This window comes from Coregonus clupeaformis, chromosome 9 (genome assembly GCF_020615455.1).
Source record: "Coregonus clupeaformis isolate EN_2021a chromosome 9, ASM2061545v1, whole genome shotgun sequence".
Lineage (NCBI taxonomy): Eukaryota > Metazoa > Chordata > Actinopteri > Salmoniformes > Salmonidae > Coregonus > Coregonus clupeaformis.
The window spans coordinates 17,693,781-17,715,554 of NC_059200.1; the positions used below are offsets into that span (position 1 = coordinate 17,693,781).

The following is a 21,774-nucleotide window of genomic DNA, read 5'->3' on the forward strand; positions in this document are numbered from 1 at the left end:
GCGAGAGGCCACCCGCTGATTTCTGAAGTGTTTTGTTCTTTAGGTTTCCTCGTCCAAGGGCTCTGATGGCCACACCCTGGCTGTCACGGGGGAGGGAGAGGTCTTCAGCTGGGGCGACGGAGACTATGGGAAGCTGGGACATGGAAACAGTGCCACTCAGAAATACCCCAAGATAATACAAGGACCTCTGCTGGGCAAAGTAAGCCTGCGGTGGGGACTGACCCGTGCTCATTGTGTGTTAGGGTTGAAGTAGCCTCGTGGTACAAGATGTTCCCACGGGGGGGCAGTATAAAAAATATGTATTCACTAACTGTAAGTCGCTCTGGATAAGAGCGTCTGCTAAATGACTAAAATGTAAATGTAAATGTCACAACGTAGTTTCGTTTGAGAATCAGCTTGAATCCGTTTTCTGGAAACGAGGCTAGGATGAAAGCATGCATTTTTATTGAATACCCAAAAAGAAAACTACTGCCCACTTTTCATATGATTCCTCAATGTTTTCTACTTTCAGGTTGTGGTGTGTGTGTCTGCTGGCTACAGACACAGTGCTGCTGTAACCAACGATGGAGAGCTGTACACCTGGGGAGAAGGGGACTTCGGCAGACTGGGTAGAGTTCCTTTTCTTTTCATTTCAAACCTCCACTCAAAAGAACAAACATTGTATGGAATTGACACAGCAAGCCAATTAAATAACATAATCAGTCGACAGAGCGACAGAGCGACTTTCAGTGACTTCTAGATGTATTGGAAAACTGCTTTAGAAATTAAATGTATGATTATAATTATCAGACAAGTAAAAGTGATGATGAACGATGACGATCTCTCTCTCTGTCACCAGGCCACAGTGACAGCCACAGTCATTACGATCTTTCTCTGTCTCTCCAGGCCACAGTGACAGCCATAGTCGTAACGTGCCTACGCTGGTGAAGGACATCAGTGGCGTGGGTCAGGCGGCCTGTGGTAGTTCTCACACCATGGCTGTGGCTCAGGACGGACGCATGGTGTGGTCTTTCGGAGGGGGAGATAACGGTATGATACAGAGATGATAATGTCCTTCTGAGGGGGAGATAACGGTATGATACAGAGATGATAATGTCCTTCTGAGGGGGAGATAACGGTATGATACAGAGATGATAATGTCCTTCTGAGGGGGAGATAACGGTTTGGTACAGAGATGATAATGTCCTTCTGAGGGGGAGATAACGGTATGATACAGAGATGATAATGTCCTTCTGAGGGGGAGATAACGGTTTGGTACAGAGATGATAATGTCCTTCTGAGGGGGAGATAACGGTATGGTACAGAGATGAGAATGTCCTTCTGAGGGGGAGATAACGGTATGATACAGAGATGATAATGTCCTTCTGAGGGGGAGATAACGGTTTGGTACAGAGATGATAATGTCCTTCTGAGGGGGAGATAATGGTATGATACAGAGATGATAATGTCCTTCTGAGGGGGAGATAACGGTATGATACAGAGATGATAATGTCCTTCTGAGGGGGAGATAACGGTATGATACAGAGATGAGAATGTCCTTCTGAGGGGGAGATAACGGTATGATACAGAGATGAGAATGTCCTTCTGAGGGGGAGATAACGGTTTGGTACAGAGATGAGAATGTCCTTCTGAGGGGGAGATAACGGTATGATACAGAGATGATAATGTCCTTCTGAGGGGGAGATAACGGTTTGGTACAGAGATGATAATGTCCTTCTGAGGGGGAGATAACGGTATGATACAGAGATGATAATGTCCTTCTGAGGGGGAGATAACGGTTTGGTACAGAGATGATAATGTCCTTCTGAGGGGGAGATAACGGTTTGGTACAGAGATGATAATGTCCTTCTGAGGGGGAGATAACGGTATGATACAGAGATGATAATGTCCTTCTGAGGGGGAGATAACGGTATGATACAGAGATGATAATGTCCTTCTGAGGGGGAGATAACGGTATGGTACAGAGATGATAATGTCCTTCTGAGGGGGAGATAACGGTATGATACAGAGATGATAATGTCCTTCTGAGGGGGAGATAACGGTATGATACAGAGATGATAATGTCCTTCTGAGGGGGAGATAACGGTTTGGTACAGAGATGATAATGTCCTTCTGAGGGGGAGATAGCGGTTTGGTACAGAGATGATAATGTCCTTCTGAGGGGGAGATAACGGTTTGGTACAGAGATGATAATGTCCTTCTGAGGGGGAGATAACGGTATGATACAGAGATGATAATGTCCTTCTGAGGGGGAGATAACGGTATGATACAGAGATGATAATGTCCTTCTGAGGGGGAGATAACGGTTTGGTACAGAGATGATAATGTCCTTCTGAGGGGGAGATAACGGTTTGGTACAGAGATGAGAATGTCCTTCTGAGGGGGAGATAACGGTTTGGTACAGAGATGATAATGTCCCTGGGCTGGTCCACTCACTTATACAGTATATGACATTTCACTTAATCTCTCCTCTAAATACCAGACACTAACAGAACACCTTATTAAAATACTCATATTTTATTTAACCTTTATTTAACTCTTTTAACATGCATTCTTCCTTCCTCCATTCCACACTGATCCGTCTGTCTGTTACAGTAGCTATGGTCATGGTTAGTCTGGGCGCCAAACAACAATGGCATTGGAGTAGGCAAAAGCACAAACTGATCTGGGACCAGGCTACCACGTGGTTCAGTATGTCTGATTTTGCTGTGTTTGTGTGGCAGGTAAACTGGGTCATGGGGACACTAACCGTGTGTACCGGCCCAAGGTGATCGAAGCACTGCATGGGTTCATCATCAGGAAGGTGTGTGCTGGGAGCCAGTCATCTCTGGCTCTGACCTCTGCTGGACAGGTACGGTACTGTAACATACATACATGCATACATACAGTGGGGAGAACAAGTATTTGATACACTGCCGATTTTGCAGGTTTTCCTACTTACAAAGCATGTAGAGGTCTGTCATTTTTATCGTAGGTACACTTCAACTGTGAGAGACGGAATCTAAAACAAAAATCCAGAAAATCACATTGTATGATTTTTAAGTAATTAATTTGCATTTTATTGCATGACATAAGTATTTGATCACCTAGTAAGAATTCCGGCTCTCACAGACCTGTTAGTTTTTCTTTAAGAAGCCCTCCTGTTCTCCACTCATTACCTGTATTAACTGCACCTGTTTGAACTCGTTACCTGTATAAAAGACACCTGTCCACACACTCAATCAAAGACTCCAACCTCTCCACAATGGCCAAGACCAGAGAGCTGTGTAAGGACATCAGGGATAAAATTGTAGACCAGCACAAGGCTGGGATGGGCTACAGGACAATAGGCAAGCAGCTTGGTGAGAAGGCAACAACTGTTGGCGCAATTATTAGAAAATGGAAGAAGTTCAAGATGACGGTCAATCACCCTCGGTCTGGGGCTCAATGCAAGATCTCACCTCATGGGGCATCAATGATCATGAGGAAGGTGAGGGATCAGCCCAGAACTACACGGCAGGACCTGGTCAATGACCTGAAGAGAGCTGGGACCACAGTCTCAAAGAAAACCATTAGTAGCACACTACGCCGTCATGGATTAAAATCTTGCAGCGTACGCAAGGTCCCCCTGCTCAAGCCAGCGCATGTCCAGGCCCGTCTGAAGTTTGCCAATGACCATCTGGATGATCCAGAGGAGGAATGGGAGAAGGTCATGTGGTCTGATGAGACAAAAATATAGCTTTTTGGTCTAAACTCCACTCACCGTGTTTGGGGGAAGAAGAAGGATGAGTACAACCCCAAGAACACCATCCCAACCGTGAAGCATGGAGGTGGAAACATCATTCTTTGGGGATGCTTTTCTGCAAAGGGGACAGGACGACTGCACCGTATTGAGGGGAGGATGGATGGGGCCATGTATCGCGAGATCTTGGCCAACAACCTCCTTCCCTCAGTAAGAGCATTGAAGATGGGTCGTGGCTGGGTCTTCCAGCATGACAACGACCCGAAACAGACAGCCAGGGCAACTAAGGAGTGGCTCCGTAAGAAGCATCTCAAGGTCCTGGAGTGGCCTAGCCAGTCTCTAGACCTGAACCCAATAGAAAATCTTTGGAGGGAGCTGAAAGTCCGTATTGCCCAGCGACAGCCCCGAAACCTGAAGGATCTGGAGAAGGTCTGTATGGAGGAGTTGGCCAAAATCCCTGCTGCAGTGTGTGCAAACCTGGTCAAGACCTACAGGAAACATATGATCTCTGTAATTGCAAACAAAGGTTTCTGTACCAAATATTAAGTTCTGCTTTTCTGATGTATCAAATACTTATGTCATGCAATAAAATGCAGATGAATTACTTAAAAATCATACAATGTGATTTTCTGGATTTTTGTTTTAGATTCCGTCTCTCACAGTTGAAGTGTACCTATGATAAAAATTACAGACCTCCTACATGCTTTGTAAGTAGGAAAACCTGCAAAATCGGCAGTGTATCAAATATTTGTTCTCCCCACTGTACATACACACACACACACACACACACTAGTTCAAGTGTTCTGAACATGTTATTACTGCTTATCCTGCTACAGTATGTCAGCTTTAAACCAGCTAAATAAACACCGCACTAGGTTAAACACGAACATGCATTTGACATGAACACATTCTGTCTTTATTTTCTCATGCAAAATCACAACTAAAGGCCTCGTAGTCAGTTCGTCTACTGTTCCTGAACCCTGATCTCATTGTTCCTCCTCCTGTCCCTCTCAGGTATTTGCGTGGGGCTGTGGTTCGTGTTTGGGCTGCGGCTCCTCTGAAACCACGTCTCTGAGACCCAGGTTCATCGAAGAGCTCAGTGTGACCAAGATTATTGATATCTCCTGTGGGGACAGCCACTGTCTGGCTCTGTCCCATGGTGAGAGACGTAACAGATGGTCGTGTTTTGTAAAAAGTTCTTCATGGGTCTACAGTGACGCTGTACAATGACAGCACTAAATCAGATTTAGATTTAGCCCACCATCCAGCCTCTTCGTCATAAGGATCCAGTAAATAGAGACATAGCATGTTATAAACTTTATTATAACACATTGTAAAGCCTCATAACATAAAGTGTTACCAAAACGCGTTACTTTTTTCGGATACTTGTATTAACATGAACTTGACTCGAAGACGTTGAAAAACATTCTTCTATTCCCTTCCTCCTGTTAGAAAATGAGGTGTATGCGTGGGGGAACAATGCCATGGGGCAGTGTGGGCAGGGCCACACCTCCACACCCGTCACCAAGCCGAAGAAAGTGATTGGTCTAGAGGGAGTGTCAATTCAGCAGATCACCGCTGGCACCTCCCACAGCCTGGCCTGGACAGCTGTCCCCACTGACAGGTATGAAGGAGGACCTCACGGTCTTGTTCATTTGGACAAGTTCAAATGGTGCCTCCCTGCTTCGCCGTTCTCTTCCAGTGGTGCCTCCTGAACACTACCCAGAAAGAGTAACCGTTTGAATTGAAAACAGTCAAGCTAGCCATCTGTATTCAAAGCCACATCTATCCTTGTTTGATGGATGAAAAAACATAACATATTTTCCGTCTGACAGCTATTTGTCCTCTTGTCTCTGTGTTCTTCTGATCTCATCTTGGAGCTCATGCATTGCATTATTCATTGATGTGTTTATAAAATGAGTTATTCCTGGGCTGGACAGGCAGGTTGTTTGTTTCATTATTTATTTCCTTATTGAATTCTTTATTTCCTCCTGGTCTGGACAGGCAGTTGGTGGCATGGCACAGACCGTTCTGTGTGGACCTGGAGGAGAGCACTTTTACCTACCTACGCAGCTTCCTGGAGAGATACTGTGACGGGATAGGAGGAGACATGCCCCCTGCACCCTTTCCCTCCAAGAGGTAAACCAACATGCCCCCTGCACCCTTCCCCTCCAAGAGGTAAACCAACATGCCCCCTTCCCCTCCAAGAGGTAAACCAACATGCCCCCTGCACCCTCCAAGAGGTAAACCAATATGCCCCCTGCACCCTTCCCCTTCAAGAGGTAAACCAACATGCCCCCTGCACCCCTTCCCCCAAGAGGTAAACCAACATGCCCCCTTCCCCTCCAAGAGGTAAACCAACATGCCCCCTGCACCCTCCAAGAGGTAAACCAATATGCCCCTGCACCCTTCCCCTCCAAGAGGTAAACCAATATGCCCCCTTCACCCTTCCCCTCCAAGAGGTAAACCAACATGCCCCCCTTCCCTTCAAGAGGTAAACCAACATGCCCCCTGCACCCTTCCCCTCCAAGAGGTAAACCAATATGCCCCCTGCACCCTTCAAGAGGTAAACCGATATGCCCCCTGCACCCTCCAAGAGGTAAACCAATATGCCCCCTTCACCCTTCCCCTTCAAGAGGTAAACCAACATGCCCCTGCACCCTCCAAGAGGTAAACCAACATGCCCCCTGCACCCTTCCCCTCCAAGAGGTAAACCAATATGCCCCCTGCACCCTTCAAGAGGTAAACCAATATGCCCCTGCTCCCTCCAAGAGGTAAACCAACATGCCCCCTGCACCCTTCCTCCAAGAGGTAAACCAATATGCCCCCTGCACCCTTCAAGAGGTAAACCAATATGCCCCCTTCCCCTCCAAGAGGTAAACCAATATGCCCCCTTCCCCTCCAAGAGGTAAACCAATATGCCCCCTGCATCCTTCAAGAGGTAAACCAATATGCCCCCTGCACCCTTCAAGAGGTAAACCAATATGCCCCCTGCACCCTCCAAGAGGTAAACCAATATGCCCCCTTCCCCTCCAAGAGGTAAACCAATATGCCCCCTGCACCCTCCAAGAGGTAAACCAATATGCCCCCTTCACCATTCCCCTTCAAGAGGTAAACCAATATGCCCCCTGCATCCTTCCCCTTCAAGAGGTAAACCAATATGCCCCCTGCACCCTCCAAGAGGTAAACCAACATGCCCCCTGCACCCTCCAAGAGGTAAACCAACATGCCCCCTGCCCCCTTCCCCTTCAAGAGGTAAACCAACATGCCCCCTGCACCCTCCAAGAGGTAAACCAACATGCCCCCTGCACCCTCCAAGAGGTAAACCAATATGCCCCCTGCACCCTCCAAGAGGTAAAACAATATGCCCCCTGCATCCTCCAAGAGGTAAACCAATATGCCCCCTGCATCCTCCAAGAGGTAAACCAATATGCCCCCTGCATCCTTCCCCTCCAAGAGGTAAACAACATTATCCCTTCCCCTCCAAGAGGTAAACCAACATTATCCCTTCCCCTCCAAGAGGTAAACAACATTATCCCTTCCCCTCCAAGAGGTAAAACAACATGACATCTTGTGTGGGCCTGTGTGGCTCAGTAAGAGTGTGACTCTAGTAAGACCAAGGTCAAAGGTTCAATTCCTGCAGGGGTCAACCAATATATTTGTGTATGGCAATGACATTATAGCAAAGTAATCTAACCAGAATGAGCATTTACACCTTGTTGTACTGTAATTACTTTTGAGATAACAGGGCCAATGATCTTGCCAACATAACATTAGCACAGATGCCTCTCCTGAGAGGTGTGATCATTTTATATGATTATGAATTCTCCCTCTCTCTCGCTCTCTCTCGCTCCCTCCCTCTCTCTCCCTCTCTCTCTCCCTCTCTCCCTCTCTCCCTCTCTCCCTCTCTCTCTCTCCTCCCTCTCTCCCTCTCTCCCTCCTCCCTCCCTCCTCCCTCTCTCCCTCTCTCCCTCTCTCTCCCTCCCTCTATTCAAGGGAAAACTTGGCACCAGTCTAGAGACATGCAGTGAAGCTGGAGGACATATGGCCTCATCTGAAGGACAGTTACAGCTACTGAGCTACACACTCACTCTCTCTCCTCTCTCCTCTCTTTCTCCTCTCTCTCTCTCTCTCTCCTCTCTTTCTCTCTCTCTCTCTCTCTCACTCATCTCTCTCCTCTCTCCCTCTCTCTGCTCTCTCTCTCTCTCTCTCTCTCTCTCTCTCTCTCTCTCTCTCTCTCTCTCTCTCTCTCTCTCTCTCTCTCTCTCTCTCTCTCTCTCTCTCTCTCTCTCTCTCTCTCAGGGAGCACCACCAGTTTGTTTTGCTGTGTATGAAGCTGCTGTCCATCCACCTCTCTCTAGCCCACGCTGGGGGCACAGGGGCCACAGTACTAGGGGCCCAAGGGAGGCCCCTCCGAAACCTGCTCTTCAGGCTCATAGACTCCAGTGTACCTGAATCCATACAACAGGTACAGCAAACACGATTGATGTCACCATATCAAGCATACCTTAATAAAGACACCTTAGCTAGATTTGTGAAAGAAGTAACTAAAATGGTAGTAAATGTAATAACCTTTCCACTAGACTCATTAGAACTACTAATGCAATTGTTTGCAGGCATCCATTTTGTGACTGAATGCAGGGTCTACTATTTTCTGTTATATTTATCCCCAGAGGTCCTCAGACAGTGCTGAACTATCACTAAGTTGTGTGTGTGTGTGTGTGTGTGTGTGTGTGTGTGTGTGTGTGTGTGTGTGCGTGTGCGTGTGCGTGCGCTCCCCAGGCGGTGATGAACACTCTGTCCATCGGAGCGTCTCTGCTGTTGCCCCCCCTCAGGGAGAGAACGGAACTGCTCCACTCACTGCTACCTCAGGGCCCAGAGAGCTGGGAGGGCCTCTCTAAAGGACAGGTAACTAAACTAGCCTAGCCTGCTGCTAACTCAGGGCCCAGAGAGCTGGGAGGGCCTCTCTAAAGGACAGGTAACTAAACAAACCTAGCCTAATACTTCATGTCCTCTCTCCCTCTCCCCCAGCGTCTGCAGTTGGACATGGTTCTGAACAGCCTCCAGGAGCAGTCCCACGTGGCCTCCCTGCTGGGGTACTCCTCTCCTGGGGAGCTGACTGCTGGGCCTCCCCTGGCCCTGACCTCCAGCCCTGACCGGCCCAGTCCCAACCCAGAGGCCCTCCACGACCACCTCCACCTGGCTGAGATGCTGCTTAAGACCCTGATGCTCAGCATTGGATTCTACACGGTACGGCTGGCAGGGAGGGGGTTACATACTGTATTAACACATGAAACCTTGGTTGTGAGATTGATTCAATTGTTTGTTGACCATCACAAGTATGCAGGAGTTTTCCCCTTTTTATGAATGTTTATTTTCTCCATACACCTGGAAATATGATAGGTGTGCCTAAAAACAAAAAACAACACCATGTCTCCACCTTCTCATCTTAACATAATGTGTCAGCAAAAGTGTAATACGTGGTTGTAACTGGAGCTAGCTAATAATGCGTGTCCTGCAGGAGCGGGCGTTTGGTGAGCTGGAGAAGAACAGTGACAAGCAGCAGTCCAGCCGGTCCCAGAGACAGACAGAACCTCCCTCTCACTTCCACCACCTCCTGTCAGCCCTGCACAAACACCTGCTGGCCCATTGTTACAGCTATACCAACACAGAGGTACTGGCCCATTGTTACAGCTATACCAACACAGAGGTACTGGTCCATTGTTACAGCTATACCAACACAGAGGTACTGGTCCATTGTTACAGCTATACCAACACAGAGGTACTGGTCCATTGTTACAGCTATACCAACACAGAGGTACTGGTCCATTGTTACAGCTATACCAACACAGTGGTACTGGTCCATTGTTACAGCTATACCAACACAGTGGTACTGGTCCATTGTTACAGCTATACCAACACAGAGGTACTGGTCCATTGTTACAGCTATACCAACACAGAGGTACTGGTCCATTGTTACAGCTATACCAACACAGAGGTACTGGTCCATTGTTACAGCTATACCAACACAGTGGTACTGGTCCATTGTTACAGCTATACCAACACAGTGGTACTGGTCCATTGTTACAGCTATACCAACACAGAGGTACTGGTCCATTGTTACAGCTATACCAACACGGTGGTACTGGTCCATTGTTACAGCTATACCAACACAGTGGTACTGGTCCATTGTTACAGCTATACCAACACAGTGGTACTGGTCCATTGTTACAGCTATACCAACACAGTGGTACTGGCCCATTGTTACAGCTATACCAACACAGAGGTACTGGTCCATTGTTACAGCTATACCAACACAGAGGTACTGGTCCATTGTTACAGCTATACCAACACAGAGGTACTGGTCCATTGTTACAGCTATACCAACACAGAGGTACTGGTCCATTGTTACAGCTATACCAACACAGAGGTACTGGTCCATTGTTACAGCTATACCAACACAGAGGTACTGGTCCATTGTTACAGCTATACCAACACAGAGGTACTGGTCCATTGTTACAGCTATACCAACACAGTGGAACTGTATCACACATTATACTTACCTACTACTATACATGGTTAGATTTTTCTTTAGTTTGACATTCTACAGATTTAGCGTGAGAGACGTTGCTGCTGTATCGTGGTGCCATCTTGGAAAAGTGGCATAGTTATATAATATATTATTGTATTATAAAAAGAGTGTGCGAGGTGCTGTGAGGCACTCCATTCCTTATTCCGCCTATCTACCCCTTCTAGGATGACAGCAGTGTGATGTTGCTCCACAAACACCTATGCCTGCTGCTGCCCTACACTGCCGAGACCTTCAGGAGGTCCACCGTCTTACTGGAGGAGAGCTCTCTGGACAAGCACGTCATCCACAAGCTACACAGTAAGACAACGATGCTTTATCCTGCGACGTCTTCATGCACAAATCATCGCCGGTATAGGCCTACACTACACTTATAGATCTGCACGTGGAACAGAAGCACGTAATCCAGAAGCTTCAGAGTAGGAGGTCGATGCCTTATACCCCCACGTTTTACGCATTAATCACAGATATAGCAACATTATGCCTGTAGTATGCTACGTGGTGTAATAGAAATGCTGGAAGAATGTTCCGGACGCCAACTAATTCCCTTCCATAATGTTTCATGCTGACGCGTTTCAGAGCAAGTTCCTTTTTGTCAGAGCACTATGGCAACCGTTTCAGAATGTTATACACATCCACATAACACTCTTTCCCTCATTTGCATAATTACGACACCATGCTGGTGTCCAGGGTCACTCAAGTCAGAACACTGTACCTCCTCCAAGTGAGGAAGACTCAGGACTGACTGACTCGGTGTGGTTTAATAATGCTGCTGTGACCAGGGTCATGTTACTGTAGCGCTCTGCTCCACTCAATACATGCAGCTTTTCAGGATTTACCCAACACTAGGCAGCTATTGTACACGACAAGGGCTGTTGCGGTGACCGTATTACCGCTACACCGGCGGTCACGAGGAATGACCGCAGTAAAATACCGTTGAGTCACGGTAATCTCCGGTTATGCACTCTGGATATCCGTTTGTAGTACCCAACTCGCTAATGGTCCTCGGGTCGCTACTAGCCTTTTACTCAGCCCTCTGTTGTCCCTCTAACCACTCTGACATCCATGCAAATGCAAATCGAAAATCACATCGAACACTGTATGTGCTTTCTAAACACCTCACTGTGATTTTATCAATTTGAAGAAAGAAGTTCAACAACCGGTGGAAACTGATTTGGAAGGCATTATCGTTGTGGATGTTGTTTCAAAGCCTAACACAACGAAATGGACGCTTTCTATGGGGATTATTTAATTCAAAACACCCATATGACTTATTATCGCTTATGCATATGCATAGCCCTATATGTGAGCCCAAGCCCGAAAATAAAGAAACCAAATTAAAATAATGATTGTGCTGTTATACAATACATAGTCTACTGCATATTACACAAGGCAGAGAAACATTTTTAAAAATACTGATTTAAGATATCTTTGGTACATAATTGGTCTATCCTAAATTAAACAAATTCAGTTAGCCTACAATTATAGTGAATTTGTATTTGATTTTGAATAGCCTAGTAATAGGGCATTTTTTTAAATTTTCATAATTAATAGGCTGACATTACCTTTAGTTACAGAATATCTCACCACCGTGCGTTTCCATCTCCTCTCTCTCCTTCCTTCCTTTCTCCAGCGTGCAGAGAAGCGGGGCTGTCAACAGTTTAATTAAATATGTTTTTCTTTACGAAAACTATTGATGTTCCCAAACAGATTTCACTTGGTTTCCCAAATTAAGCACTGGGTAGCTTCAGGGACAGGGTTGGAGAGCCCAGGAACGGGAAAAATATCCTTTCTATTTTATTCTTCTTACTATAAAATCATATAATATAAAATAATGGCACAGGACTTATAAGCATATCTTGACTGGTGTTACGGTAATACAGTCAACAGCCCTAAATACAACCATCTTTTTCCTCATTTGTGTTACTCAACTGTAGACGTAGGGGCCTTGACGTGCTACGTAAGCTGACAAAGCTCTTCTGAATCTCCCCCCTCCTCTCCCTCCTCTCCACCCTCCCCCAGCGGTGCTCCTGAGCTCTGTAGCAGGCAGCCTGCTGTGCCAGGTCATTTATTCCCTGTTGCTGCTTCCCCTGTGGGTGGTACGCCCGCTGCTCACCCACCTGATCTGTCTGCTGGAGCACATCAATGAGTTCAACTGCCTGCTGCCAGACACCACCCTGCTGGAGGAGAGGGAGCTGGAGGCAGCATGTTCAGGACCGCTGGGTAGGTGTCGACTGGAGGCAGCATGTTCAGGACCGCTGGGTAGGTGTCGACTGGAGGCAGCATGTTCAGGACCGCTGGGTAGGTGTCGACTGGAGGCAGAATGTTCAGGACCGCTGGGTAGGTGTCGACTGGAGGCAGCATGTTCAGGACCGCTGGGTAGGTGTCGACTGGAGGCAGCATGTTCAGGACCGCTGGGTAGGTGTCGACTGGAGGCAGAATGTTCAGGACCGCTGGGTAGGTGTCGACTGGAGGCAGCATGTTCAGGACCGCTGGGTAGGTGTCGACTGGAGGCAGCATGTTCAGGACCGCTGGGTAGGTGTCGACTGGAGGCAGCATGTTCAGGACCGCTGGGGTAGGTGTCGACTGGAGGCAGCATGTTCAGGACCGCTGGGTAGGTGTCGACTGGAGGCAGCATGTTCAGGACCGCTGGGTAGGTGTCGACTGGAGGCAGCATGTTCAGGACCGCTGGGTAGGTGTCGACTGGAGGCAGCATGTTCAGGACCGCTGGGTAGGTGTCGACTGGAGGCAGCATGTTCAGGACCGCTGGGTAGGAAATTTAGGGGGGTAACTTCGTCCCCAGGCTGGCTAATTGCCCAAAACATGTCTGCGAACAAGATTACTAGGGGGAGACCTGTTCTATTACTACCAGATTCAAGCCCCTGACATAATGGACCACCAGACCAGTCATGGATAGCCAATGGCATTGTTCTGTTGGGACACTGAGAGACAGGGAGAAAGATGGAGATCATTTAATAAAGAGGTGTATTAACAGAATGTCTGATTTTTAAGATAATTGCTGCTAAGAAGTAGAAAAATGTAGCAGACTCCAGGAGCTCCTTAGTGACATGATGTTGTGGATGAATTCTGTGGTTCCAGGTGAAGCAGAAAGGGCTGGGCTTAGCCACGCAGGGGTGGAGCACGACGGATGGGTGTGGCTTCTGGACCTGGAGAGATCTGTGGCGCTGGCGATTGGACGCTGCCTGGGCGGGATGCTGCAGGGACCGCCCCCATCTGTCCAAGAGAGGACATCAGAATACTGGCTGTGTAACCCTCTCCTCAGGAACGGACTGGAGATGGACTTTGAACAACTGGGTGTGATATGACACACATAGAAACAAATCACCCATCACAGAACGTTGACCTGTATGGGAATGTCCATTCTAGTAATTATATTTCTATGACATTACACACGCCAACCATGATGACCAGCATCCGTTCAATCTTTAAAAAGATGTCAATCTAAATCTAATTCCTGGTGAAGTACAGTAGATAATCAGAAAAGAAACTAGTTGTGGTGTTTATGCTGTATTCTTTGAACTTCTTACCATTGTAGCAATACCTTCAGAAGTATTGTCCCCTCAGACAGAAACTTTCAGCTAACAAGGTACAAAAAGAGATGTCAAATGAGAAAAATAAGTGTTGAATTCTTTCACAGTTTATTGAGTGCAGCATTTCACCCTGAAGGCCTTTGTCAGGCTTTTCATTGTAATAATAAGTGCCTGTGTTATTGTGTGTCTGTCCTTGCAGACTCCGGCACAGCGTGGCTGACTGAGGCAGTGCTGCTGGGCTGTCCTGATGCCAAGCTGGCAGACCTGAGTGTGAGCGAGGACAACAGCATGCTGATGGAGCTGGCTCTAGGATCGTCTAGAGAGCCTGCCGGAGGCCTGTGGAGGAAGATGAAGGAGTATGCCATCAGCAGAGGTAGGGCTAGGAGGACACACACACGTACACAGATGCATGCACGACCACACACACACGTACACAGATGCATGCACGACCACACACACACGTACACAGATTCATGCACGACCACACACACACACACGTACACAGATTCATGCACGACCACACACACACACGTACACAGATGCATGCACGAACACACACACGTACACAGATGCATGCACGACCACACACACACGTACACAGATGCATGCACGACCACACACACACACGTACACAGATGCATGTACGACCACACACACACACGTACACAGATGCATGCACGGCCACACACACACACACTAACACAGATTCATGCACGACCACACACACACGTACACAGATTCATGCACGACCACACACACACACGTACCCAGATGCATGCACGACCACACACGTACACAGATGCATGCACGACCACACAGACACACGTACACAGATTCATGCACGACCACACACACACACACACACACACGTACACAGATGCATGCACAACCACACACACACACGTACACAGATTCATGCACAACCACACACACACACGTACACAGATGCATGCACAACCACACACACACACGTACACAGATGCATGCACAACCACACACACGTACACAGATTCATGCACAACCACACACACGTACACAGATTCATGCACGACCACACACACACGTACACAGATTCATGCACGACCACACACACACGTACACAGATGCATGCACGACCACACACACGTACACAGATTCATGCACGACCACACACACACACGTACACAGATGCATGCACGACCACACACACACGTACACAGATGCGTGCACGACCACACACACACACACGTACACAGATGCGTGCACGACTACACACACACACGTACACAGATTCATTCTCGACCACACACACACACGTACACATATGTGTGCACACAGACGTACGTACACACACACACACACACACATACGTACACACACACACACACACTGAGATGGCGCCGGAGAAGATGGCTGCCGTTTTATAGCCCTCTAACCAATTGTACTATTGTGTGTGTTCTTTCGCTTTATTTGTAATTTATTCTGTACATAATGTTTCTGCCATCGTCTCTTATAACCAAAAAGAGCTTCTTGATCTCAGGACAGCGATTAATCACCTAGTATTGGACAAATATTTTTTCTTCAACGAGTCGGACGCAAAGGATATCCTACAGACACCCGACAAGGGCCAAATCCCCGTCATTTGCAGGAGAAAGAGACAGATATATCGTGGACGTAGGTCGGGGTGCCTTGTAAGGATCCGACCTAAGATTACGGTTATCCTACCAACGGTACATTTAAAAACTGTAATATCTTATGTTTCACTGAGTCGTGGCTGAATGACGACATGGACAATATGTATATTTGTAAACAACAGCTGGTGCACAAAATCAAATACTAAGGAAGTCTCGAGGTTTTGCTCGCCTGAGGTAGAGTATCTTATGATAAACAATAGACAACACTATTTACCAACAGAGTTTTCGTCTATATTTTTCATAGCTGTCTATTTACCACCACAAACCAATGCTAGCATTAAGATTGCACTCAATGAGCTGTATAGGGCCATAACTAAACAGGAAAACGCTCATCCAGAGGCAGCGCTCCTAGTGGCCGGGGACTTTAATGCAGGGAAACTTAAATCCGTTCGACCTAATTTCTACCAGCATGTTAAATGTGCAACCAGAGGAAAAAAAAACTCTAGACCACCTTTACTCCACACACAGAGACGCATACAACATTCACAAGGCCGCAGGGCCAGATGGATTACCAGGACTTGTACTCCGAGCATGTGCTGACCAACTGGCAAGTGTCTTCACCGACATTTTCAACATGTCCCTGACTGAGTCTGTAATACCAACATGTTTCAAGCAGACCACCATAGTCCCCGTGCCCAAGGACACTAAGATAACCTGCCTAAATGACTACTGACCCGTAGCACTGACGTCTGTAGCCATGAAGTGCTTTGAAAGGCTGGTCATGGCTCACATCAACAGCATTATCCCAGAAACCCTAGACCCACTCCAATTTGCATACCGCCCCAACAGATCCACAGATGATGCAATCTCTATTGCACTCCACACTGCCCTTTCCCACCTGGAAAAAAGGAACACCTACGTGAGAATGCTATTCATTGACTACAGCTCAGCATTCAACACCATAGTGCCCTCAAAGCTCATCACTAACCTAAGGATCTTGGGACTAAACACCTCCCTCTGCAACTGGATCCTGGACTTCCTGAAGGGCCGCCCCCAGGTGGTAAGGGTAGCTAACAACACATCTGCCACGCTGATCCTCAACACGGGGGCCCCTCAGGGGTGCGTGCTCAGTCCCCTCCTGTACTCTCTGTTCACCCATGACTGCATGGCCAGGTACGACTCCAACACCATCATTAAGTTTGCCGACGACACAACAGTGGTAGGCCTGATCACCGACAACGATGAGACAGCCTATAGGGAGGAGGTCAGAGATCTGGCCGTGTGGTGCCAGGATAACAACCTCTCCCTCAACGTGATCAAGACAAAGGAGATGATTGTGGACTACAGGAATAAAAAGAGGACTGCGCATGCCCACATTCTCATCGACGGGGCTGTAGTGGAACAGGTTGAGAGCTTCAAGTTCCTTGGTGTCCACTTCACCAACGAACTATCATGGTCCAAACACACCAAGACAGTTGTGACGAGGGCACGACAAAGCCTATTCCCCCTCAGGAGACTGAAAAGATTTGGCATGGGTCCTCAGATCCTCAAAAAGTTATACAGCTGTACCATCGAGAGCATCCTGACTGATTGCATCACTGCCTCGTATGGCAACTGCTTGGCCTCCGACCGCAAGGTACTACAGGGGGTAGTGAGTACAGCCCAGTACATCACTGGGGCCAAGCTTCCTGCCATCCAGGACCTATATACCAGGCGGTGTCAGAGGAAGACCCTCAAAATTGTCAAAGACTCCAGCCACCCTAGTCATAGACTGTTCTCTCTGCTACCGCACGGCAAGCGGTACTGGAGCGCCAAGTCTAGGTCCAAAAGGCTTCTCAACAGCTTCTACCCCCAAGCCATAAGACTCCTGAACAGCTAATCATGGCTACCCGGACTATTTGCACTGCCCACCCCCACCCCATCTTTTTACGCTGCTGCTACTCTGTTAATTATTTATGCATAGTCACTTTAACTCTACCCACATATACATATTACCTCAACTACCTCAACTAGCCGGTGCCCCCGCACATTGACTCTGCACCGGTCCAATTTGTAAGTCGCTCTGGATAAGAGCGTCTGCTAAATGACGTAAATGTAATGTAAATGTACCCCCCTGTATATAGCCTCCCTACTGTTATTTTATTTGACTTCTGCTCTTTTTTTCACAACACTTTTTTTGTTGTTGTTTTATTTTAATTTTTTAAAAAGAAATAAATGCATTGTTGGTTAAGGGCTGTAAGTAAGCATTTCACGGTAATGTCTACACCTGTTGTATTCGGCGCATGTGGCAAATAAAATGTGATTTGATACACACACAGCAACACTGTTACAGCCTTTGTGGGTGATAATGAATTCAGTGACTGTGAGGGGCTATTCATAAAGTGTGTTGTTTCCAGTGGAAGGGTGTTTTGTCAGATCATAAAAGCAGCATATCTTGTCTACAGTATCTTGTTCTTGGCATCATCATCATTCTTTTAGAGTTATCCTGAATGAATATGATGCATACATCACCATCAACCACCTTTTGTAGGTCATTTGTGGTGATGTGTTTTGAATAAACCATTCTGTCTTGTGTTATCTTTGGCAGACTGGGATAACAGCGGTCCCTCAGGTGATTCCCTGTTAGAGACGGCATGTCGCAGCAGCCTGGCTGCTCTCTTCAAACACACGGGGCTGCAGGATGAGGCCTACTGGCAGGACAAGTGAGTGGATCTGCATAAAAAAGCTGTTGTGATACGATTTTCAAATACAGAGATACAAGTTATTCTTAAAGGGATACTGTGGAATTTTGGCAATGAGGCCATGTATCTACTTCCCCAGGGTCAGATGAACTCGTGGATACCATTTTTATATGTCTGCGTGCAGTTTGAAGGAAGTTGCTAACTCACACTAGCGCAGTTGCTAGCTAACGTTAGCACAATGACTGGAAGTCTATGGGTATCTGCCAGCATGGTAGTAGATACGCATAGACTTCCAGTCATTGCGCTAATGCTAGTTAGCATTGGCTCACGAAACTACCTCTATTTTCCTTCCTACTGGACACAGAGACATAAAAATGGTATCCATGAGTTCATCTGACTGTGGGGAAGTAGACAAAGGGCATAATTGCCAAAATCTCGAAGTATCCCTTTAATTCTCAAGTACTGAAACCCCACATTTGACCCATTTCTGACTTCCATTCAATCTGTGGCTGGATGTTTTTTATTAGATGTATCCAATGTGGGTCTCTAGAGCAGATGAAATGGCTCCAGTCCTGCAACGTGTAGTGTGTGTGCCAGGGGAATGATGGTGTATCATGATGTAATACCTGTTCTCCTTGTCAGGTACGAGCCATGTGAGATGCTGATAGAGATCTATGAGATGGTGTATAAGATCAGGAGTGCTCTGCTGGCACACAAAGACTCTCCAGCCAACACACAGGCCCTGGCTAACAGTAAACAGGTAGGATGACTACAGCCAACACACAGGCCCTGGCTAACAGTAAACAGGTAGGATGACTACAGCCAACACACAGGCCCTGGCTAACAGTAAACAGGTAGGAGGACTACAGCCAACACACAGGCCCTGGTTAACAGTAAACAGGTAGGATGACTACAGCCAACACACAGGCCCTGGTTAACAGTAAACAGGTAGAAGGACTACAGCCAACACACAGGCCCTGGCTAACAGTAAACAGGTAGGACTACAGCCAACACACAGGCCCAGGCTAACAGTAAACAGGTAGGACTACAGCCAACACACAGGCCCTGGTTAACAGTAAACAGGTAGGACTACAGCCAACACACAGGCCCTGGCTAACAGTAAACAGGTAGGACTACAGCCAACACACAGGCCCTGGCTAACAGTAAACAGGTAGGACTACAGCCAACACACAGGCCCTGGCTAACAGTAAACAGGTAGGACTACAGCCAACACACAGGCCCTGGCTAACAGTAAACAGGTAGGAGGACTACAGCCAACACACAGGCCCTGGTTAACAGTAAACAGGTAGGACTACAGCCAACACACAGGCCCTGGTTAACAGTAAACAGGTAGGACTACAGCCAACACACAGGCCCTGGCTAACAGTAAACAGGTAGGACTACAGCCAACACACAGGCCCTGGCTAACAGTAAACAGGTAGGAGGACTACAGCCAACACACAGGCCCTGGCTAACAGTAAACAGGTAGGACTACAGCCAACACACAGGCCCTGGCTAACAGTAAACAGGTAGGAGGACTACAGCCAACACACAGGCCCTGGCTAACAGTAATCAGGTAGGACTACAGCCAACACACAGGCCCTGGCTAACAGTAAACAGGTAGGAGGACTATTCTCTCTCTAATGTAACTGTCTCATTCTCTCTCTAATGTAACTGTCTCATTCTCTCTCTAATGTAACTGTCTCATTCTCTCTAATGTAACTGTCTCATTCTTTCTATAATGTAACTGTCTGTCTCCTCTATTCCAGAGTCCCAGTGGGCAGGAACCGGGTCCCTCTGGTAGGGAGCAGCAGGTGGACCGGGGGAAGGACCAGGACCCTGAGCTGGGGGGTCACAGTGGAGGTCACGGTGGAGGTCACATGAGTCACCAGGGAGGGCAGGTCCTCCCCACGGCTGCAGAACACAACCAGGAGGAGGGGCCAGAGGAGGACACGCCCAGCATCAGCAGTATGTACCTGCCGGGTAAACTGGGCCACGTCCTTGGTCCTTGTATTTCACATGATGTTTCTGAGGTATAGTACACGCACATTCTCCCACCTAAATCTCACCTGCCCACCCCTCCTTGTCCAACAGAGGTCCTCCAGTGTTTCCTGGCCACGCGGGAGGCCATGCAGCTGCAGCAGAACGAGACTGTCTACGAGTCTTCCGGGACCTCCACCCTCCCCAGCAGCACAGAGAGCCCCGGCACCCCAGAAAGAGAGCCCCCTAACAGGCAGGGCTGGGAGCGACGGAGAGGGTCCGAGGAGGGCATGTCATTCCCTGCAGCCTGCCACCTGGTGGTCTCCCGCTGTGTGTTCCTCCTCCTGGGGGTCCGGCCCGCATGGCAAGAACAGAGTGAAGAGACAGGGCAGGCGGAGAGCACTGGAGCCAGGTGAGTGGGTCTGTGGAAGGGGGGGGAAGGAGTCAGGGGTGTGTGTGTCGTGGGTGGGGGTTGTGGGTTTGGGCATGGTGAAGAGACAGGGCAGGCGGAGAGCACTGGAGCCAGGTGAGTGGGTCTGTGGAAGGGGGGGAAGGAGTCAGGGGTGTGTGTGTCGTGGGTGGGGTTGTGGGTTTGGGCATGGTGAAGAGACAGGGCAGGCGGAGAGCACTGGAGCCAGGTGAGTGGGTCTGTGGAAGGGGGGGAAGGAGTCAGGGGTGTGTGTGTCGTGGGTGGGGTTGTGGGTTTGGGCATTGGTTTCAATATGTGCGTGCGTATATTTCAATACATTAACCCTAGTATTCATTGTTTTATGAATCTACTATAAATGTCTGGTCTGCTCTCTACAGAAAATCAGCTTCATCTACAGATTCTCTACTCAGCCCAAACACAGAACAGAGCAGATTCACCATGGGCGGTAGAAAACCGTCTGCAGGCCAGTCCAGAAACTCCTTCAAGAATAAATTGGGTACTAAATGACTCACTGAATATGATCTAACTACCAATCCAGGAACTCCACAGTCACACACACAACCCATCTCAGCAATTCCCAAATGATATCACACAATGGAAGACAGAATGAGAGGTTTCTGTAAAGCACTTTGTTACAACTGATGACGTAGAATGGGCTTTATAACGACATTTTTTGATTGATTTGATGGACGGAGAGGTCAACTATAACCCCTGACCTCTGACCCTCCATCCGCCCTCCCTCAGGTCTACCACTATGTTCCCTGGGCATCATGAAGGATGCGTGGGAGCGGTTATGCCAGTGCATTAGCCCCACTACCAGCTCCATGTGCCAGGGCGGGGCGGGCAGCTCGCCCAGCGTGCTCAGCCAGGTCTTTCACTTCCTGTGTGGGAGCCTGCTCCGTCCGACCCCCCCCTCTTCGGTACTGGAGAGAGAGGCAGGCAGCCAGGCAGACCCCAAGGCCATCACACTGGCCATGTACCAACAACAGCAGAGGGCAGAGGTATGCATTTATAAAAATCGATACAGTTACACGTCGCCATATTATTTTTGGACAATATTATGATCGATATTTGACTGCAAGTGTCGATTTAGTAAAAATAACTACTGTAGGTAGAGTTAGATGGTGCTAGTCAGCTGTACCGGCGTCAAAACGCCAATATTTTTCATCCTATAGCTTGTTCTCCATCTTCTTTTTAAATAGTGAGCCA

At 47.9% G+C, this 21,774-nt stretch overlaps 1 protein-coding gene across 6 annotated transcripts in view; it reads left to right on the forward strand.

Annotated features, from left to right (window-relative positions):
• The window catches only part of LOC121574509 (probable E3 ubiquitin-protein ligase HERC1), a 78,491-nt gene that overhangs the window by 16,675 nt on the left and 40,042 nt on the right, over positions 1-21,774 (forward strand). For 5 of the 6 annotated variants that reach the window (XM_045222501.1, XM_045222503.1, XM_045222506.1 and 2 more), the window contains exons 7-27: positions 44-199; positions 512-608; positions 886-1,029; positions 2,724-2,851; positions 4,736-4,880; positions 5,174-5,345; positions 5,726-5,860; positions 8,024-8,189; positions 8,504-8,629; positions 8,753-8,971; positions 9,243-9,395; positions 10,478-10,610; positions 12,333-12,533; positions 13,410-13,625; positions 14,061-14,234; positions 18,062-18,176; positions 18,798-18,915; positions 19,925-20,138; positions 20,250-20,547; positions 20,943-21,061; positions 21,310-21,566. In XM_045222501.1, the coding sequence (XP_045078436.1) occupies positions 44-199; positions 512-608; positions 886-1,029; positions 2,724-2,851; positions 4,736-4,880; positions 5,174-5,345; positions 5,726-5,860; positions 8,024-8,189; positions 8,504-8,629; positions 8,753-8,971; positions 9,243-9,395; positions 10,478-10,610; positions 12,333-12,533; positions 13,410-13,625; positions 14,061-14,234; positions 18,062-18,176; positions 18,798-18,915; positions 19,925-20,138; positions 20,250-20,547; positions 20,943-21,061; positions 21,310-21,566 (3,486 nt within the window). The remainder of the gene's footprint in view (positions 1-43; positions 200-511; positions 609-885; positions 1,030-2,723; positions 2,852-4,735; positions 4,881-5,173; positions 5,346-5,725; positions 5,861-8,023; positions 8,190-8,503; positions 8,630-8,752; positions 8,972-9,242; positions 9,396-10,477; positions 10,611-12,332; positions 12,534-13,409; positions 13,626-14,060; positions 14,235-18,061; positions 18,177-18,797; positions 18,916-19,924; positions 20,139-20,249; positions 20,548-20,942; positions 21,062-21,309; positions 21,567-21,774) is intronic. The other variant, XM_045222504.1, reaches the window with a different exon arrangement.